This window comes from Vigna radiata, chromosome 1, assembly GCF_000741045.1.
Source record: "Vigna radiata var. radiata cultivar VC1973A chromosome 1, Vradiata_ver6, whole genome shotgun sequence".
Classification (NCBI taxonomy): Eukaryota; Viridiplantae; Streptophyta; class Magnoliopsida; order Fabales; family Fabaceae; genus Vigna; species Vigna radiata.
The window spans coordinates 30,683,530-30,688,161 of record NC_028351.1 but is presented as its reverse complement, the minus strand read 5'-3'; the positions used below and the strand labels follow the sequence as shown (position 1 = coordinate 30,688,161).

The following is a 4,632-nucleotide window of genomic DNA, read 5'->3' as shown; positions in this document are numbered from 1 at the left end:
TAAAGGTCTTGCTGCCACGCTTCATCATGCAATAATATAAACAAATTTTTACCCCACTTCTTTTCAACTATAAGTTATATTCAAGTACAAGTCATTTCTTTCAACTGTAATATATTCAAGTAGAAGTCATGACATTGAAGTAAGAATTAAAATGTCCCAAGTATTGTGTGCTGTTTGTTATTAATTTTGTTTGTGTTTACATGTATTATTATTTTAGGTGTGAGTTCTTACATTTTTTACTACAATAAGATGAATCATATAAGTTTATTGATTTTGACTTTTACAAGATTCATCAATGCAAGTTTATTGATCTTAAATGGTTTATTGATCCTTAGGGGAAAAAAAAATCATGTGTGCTCTTGTTGAAAAAGACTATTGTTTCCTACATGATATAATGAAAATAAAAATATAATATTTGAAAAGTTACTTGTTGATTACTTGTGGATAAAAAGTAGTTAAAAGTTAACATCTAAATATAAAAAAAAAATAAACAAGTTGAATCTTCATTGAAAAAATAGCAAAAACACAGTAAATAGCATCACAACTTCCTTATATTGAAATCCAAATAGAGAAAACAGTTGAATCTTCGTTGAAAGAAAAGCAACAACACAGTAAACAACATTACAAAGTTTCCCTTACTGAAATCCAAATAGAGAAAACGGAAAACAAGTTGAATTTTCATCAAAAGAAAAGCAACAACAGCAAATAACATCACAAAGTTTTCCTTAGACTGAGACACTCAAATACAATATTCATAACCAACTGAATTCCTTGTTGCTTATTTAATGAATCTTCTCTTTAATTACCTGCACATTTAACATAACAATTTTATGAGTTGAAAGTCATTTCATAACAGAAGTTAAGTATTGATATATAATGATATCTTACCACGAATGATTACTGAAATGAATGAACATGCAGTCTGAATGGACGTGAACAAAAGTAGCACAAGTGCAACAATAGAAGATGCCTTTTTCACAGGATTGCTGAAGTACTCGTGTTTGATGAGAGCCTTTAACTCGTTGCGAGGATTTTCATAGAAATTATTTAAGCCACTGCAGATGGTGAAATAGTGTCTACAAAAATTTGGCATACTGACACCTGAGCTCAGATTACTAATAATTGTAACCACATTGTTAGCATCACCTACCCAATTGACAATAATTTTCTTGTCAACAAGTATGTTCACATCATTTTCAGTAATGATAAGAAATTTTAGGATCACTACATATTGAGTAATGATTTTTGTAGCCAAATCGTGGCAATGTTCATATGCCACCATATTCCTGAAATAAAGATCTGTACTGGCATTTACATTCAAGACTGGCATGCTCAACACTCCGTTAGATAATTTCAAGTCAAGTAAGCAGTCATTTGGACTGGCTGTGAACTTAAGACCTGCCTTCATTAGTTGGCTTACACTGTATACATGAATAACTTCATTGCCTGCTCCCTCTTCTCCCAGACCATGTTCTGGTAACGATGATGATAGTATAGAAGATTTTAACAAATCAGTGAAGTGTTCTGGATTCTTGTTTGGGTTCACGCATCTAAAAGTTGGTCTGTTCAAATAGTTGAAACAAATATCAGCAAAGGAGGGCAATGATCGCTGACTAGCAGAGTCCTTAACAGTGTGGTAAAGATGTTCAAGCGTAGCGAATGGAAGTTGATTTTCCAGTCGTATCAAGTCATGCCTAATCTGCAGCATCATCCATGGTTCTAACTCTAAAGGGTCTTTTATCTGAAAATTAATGTCTTCATACTTTCTTACGAAAAGCTCAACAATGAAGCAAGCATCAAGTAAAATCATGTCGAAGAAATCATCACCATTAATATTAACAGGCTCTGCATACCAACTTCGAGTATTATTGTTGTTTTGAGTCTCTTCAATTTTGGCTAGCAATTCACTGATACGTAGTTCTGTTCGATTTAGGAATCCCTTGACATATTTCAGTTTAAAATTTTTCATTGCCTCTAAACGGTTGTAATGATAAGGGCCAAGTGAAACAATTTGAGGTGTGTAAGCTCTGGGATTTGTTTGACGAATTCTTTGTGGTACCCTATAAATGCATTTCATAGGAAAGTCATCCTCGGCTGGAAGGTTAACATTGTTAAGAATCTCCGTCCATTGATTCTCTAAAACATTTAGTGGGGTATGTCTCTGAAACATGAAAAATGGGGATTTTTGGTTTTAGAATATCACTTTTAAAGGTGGAGTAATTAGTAATTATAAATACTTATTTTTAATAAGACTTCTTAAACATAATTGATATAACAAATATTTTCTAAATTGATGTAAGACATTTTTTACATTAACAAGAAAAAAAGAGAAAATTTCTGATCTTCTATAATGATTACGATATTATAAAAGATCTTAACAAATCAGTGAAGTGTTTTGGACTGGACAAACGGGTCTCAAACTTTTTCTCTCAAATATGAAGAAAGGAGGGGTTCGTTCATTCGTACCTGGACGTTGTTCATTGGTACCTAGTCTCTATTAATTATTACCCTGAGGTTGTAAAGTTGTTCAAGAGCACAGAAGAATGGAAGTTGATTTCCGAGTCGCATCAAGTCATGCCTAATCTGCATCATCATTCATTGTTTTAATATTAAAGGATCTTTTCTGTCCGAATCCGAATCCCTGGTTTATGCCATCTTAGAAAAAGATCAATTATGAAACAAGCATCAACTAAAATCATGTTGAAAAAATCATCACCATTACATTTAATAGTCTCTTGTAAGTGTATTGCATATGGACTTCATTCATCTTTGATGGGTTCACATTTTGAATCTTCTATGGGTAAACTTAAATGCAAGGATAATCAGTTTAATAATTATGTTTTAATAAATAGAGTTTGTGATTTAAAGATCTTAAACTTGTAGTGTCTAGTTGATATGTAAAATAATAATAAAAAAAAAACAAATAGGAATTATCACATTATACAAAGAGTGTGTCATTTGCTAACATTATCCATTTTTTCTCTAAATTACTTGATTCTCCTTCTCCTATTTGGTTACAAATCTCATGCATGAAAAATTATATAATAACTAATTGAAATATTAGGATTTGGGATTTGAGATTTTAGAATATCATTTTTAAAGGTGGAGTAATTGGTAATTGTAAATACTTATTTTTAATAAGGATTCTTGAACATAATTGATATAATAAATATTTTCTAAATTGAAGTAAAACATTTTTTATATTAACAAGCAAAAAAGAGAAAATTTGTCGCTATTTAATAAAAATATGATCAAGTACGCACTGGTCAGTAAACAATACCGGTACAGCAGTTAAAATCTAGTTGGATTATAATTAACATTTTTCAAACGTAGAATATGGTTCCAAGATTGAGGATATTTGATACAAAAGCAGAATTATATACTTCATAACAAGAAAAATCAATCAACTTTCAAAAACTTCTGAATTCAATATACTAGTTAAATCAAATAGAGCAAAAGGAGAAGAAGGAACCTGCTATGGTGAAACTGTTTCAGGAAGATGATGAATCTTCACCTTTTCACAACTCACCAACTGCTTTCTGATTCATCTTATGCATTGATTCATGCTTTATATAATAATTCCTTATGCTCAAGTCTTTCCAAGTCAATTTATTTATAATAAAAAAAAACTACTTTTGACACCACTTTTCTTAAATAACAACCATGTCACATTTGCTTTATTGATGAAATTTTATACTATAAAACGCGTGTAAAAATTTATCTGATGACAAAATGATGTCCTGTATTGTAATAAAATTTATATATTAATTTATAGAGTGTTCACACATAATCATTTGCCACATACGACATTTATACATTACCATTTTCTTTACAGTGTTCACACAAAATAATGATGTCTTGTATTACCTTTCACAGATTCCTAAACCACTAGGGATCATAATTATACTCTTAACCTTTTTTTATTCCTCCAACTACAATGTTTAGAATTGAGAATTATATAAATATATATATATATATATATATATATATATATATATATATTTTGTTTCGGTAGGAATTTCTGGGATCGAAAGAACTGACTTGGGTGACGTGGCACTCATGCCTTGTGCTGTTTGATTAAGTAGATTGGTGCGCCTTCTCTGGTGAATTGGACGTCCGCTCTCCTTCAATCTTCAACCGTCCGGAAATCTCCAAGCTTTGACCAGAAAGGGGAGGTACCTGCAATGACACTCTGACGCCCAAGTTAGGGTTTAGTAGTGAAGAACCTTGAGTGCAAGGCTATCAATTCTCAATATGAGATAGAAGAATAAATCTCTCTACTAATCCAGAATGAATTAGGTGAAGAATCGCAAGTGTACTGTAGAGTAAGATAGCGTAAGAGAGAGCGTACCTGACTTCTGATTCCAGCCCTGTATATATAGATTATTATCAAATATAAACATAATATAATATAAACAGCTATACCTGAATATCCGGTTGTTCAGATCTTATCTGATACTTATAATATTTGTTAAGATATAAATGCGATGGATTATATCCTCATGATGGACCGTCGGTCCTATAATGAAAAACGATAATGACCCATCATTAATATGATTAAGGCCCATTAACCATTTGGACCGTTCGGTTACTAATCGTAATCGTTCGGCCCAAATAGCATATCGTACATCA

The 4,632-nt window shown here is 31.5% G+C and overlaps 1 protein-coding gene across 1 annotated transcript; it reads right to left on the bottom strand.

Annotated features, from left to right (window-relative positions):
- Window positions 1-533: 533 nt before the first annotated feature.
- Window positions 534-3,577, bottom strand: LOC106766662 (UPF0481 protein At3g47200). The gene is made up of 4 exons (XM_014651378.2): window positions 3,473-3,577; window positions 2,467-2,583; window positions 889-2,161; window positions 534-806 (listed from the first exon to the last, which is right to left on the bottom strand). The coding sequence occupies exons 2-4, from the start codon at window positions 2,479-2,481 to the stop codon at window positions 799-801; spliced, it is 1,296 nt and encodes a 431-aa protein (XP_014506864.1). The 5' UTR covers window positions 2,482-2,583; window positions 3,473-3,577; the 3' UTR covers window positions 534-798.
- Window positions 3,578-4,632: the final 1,055 nt, after the last annotated feature.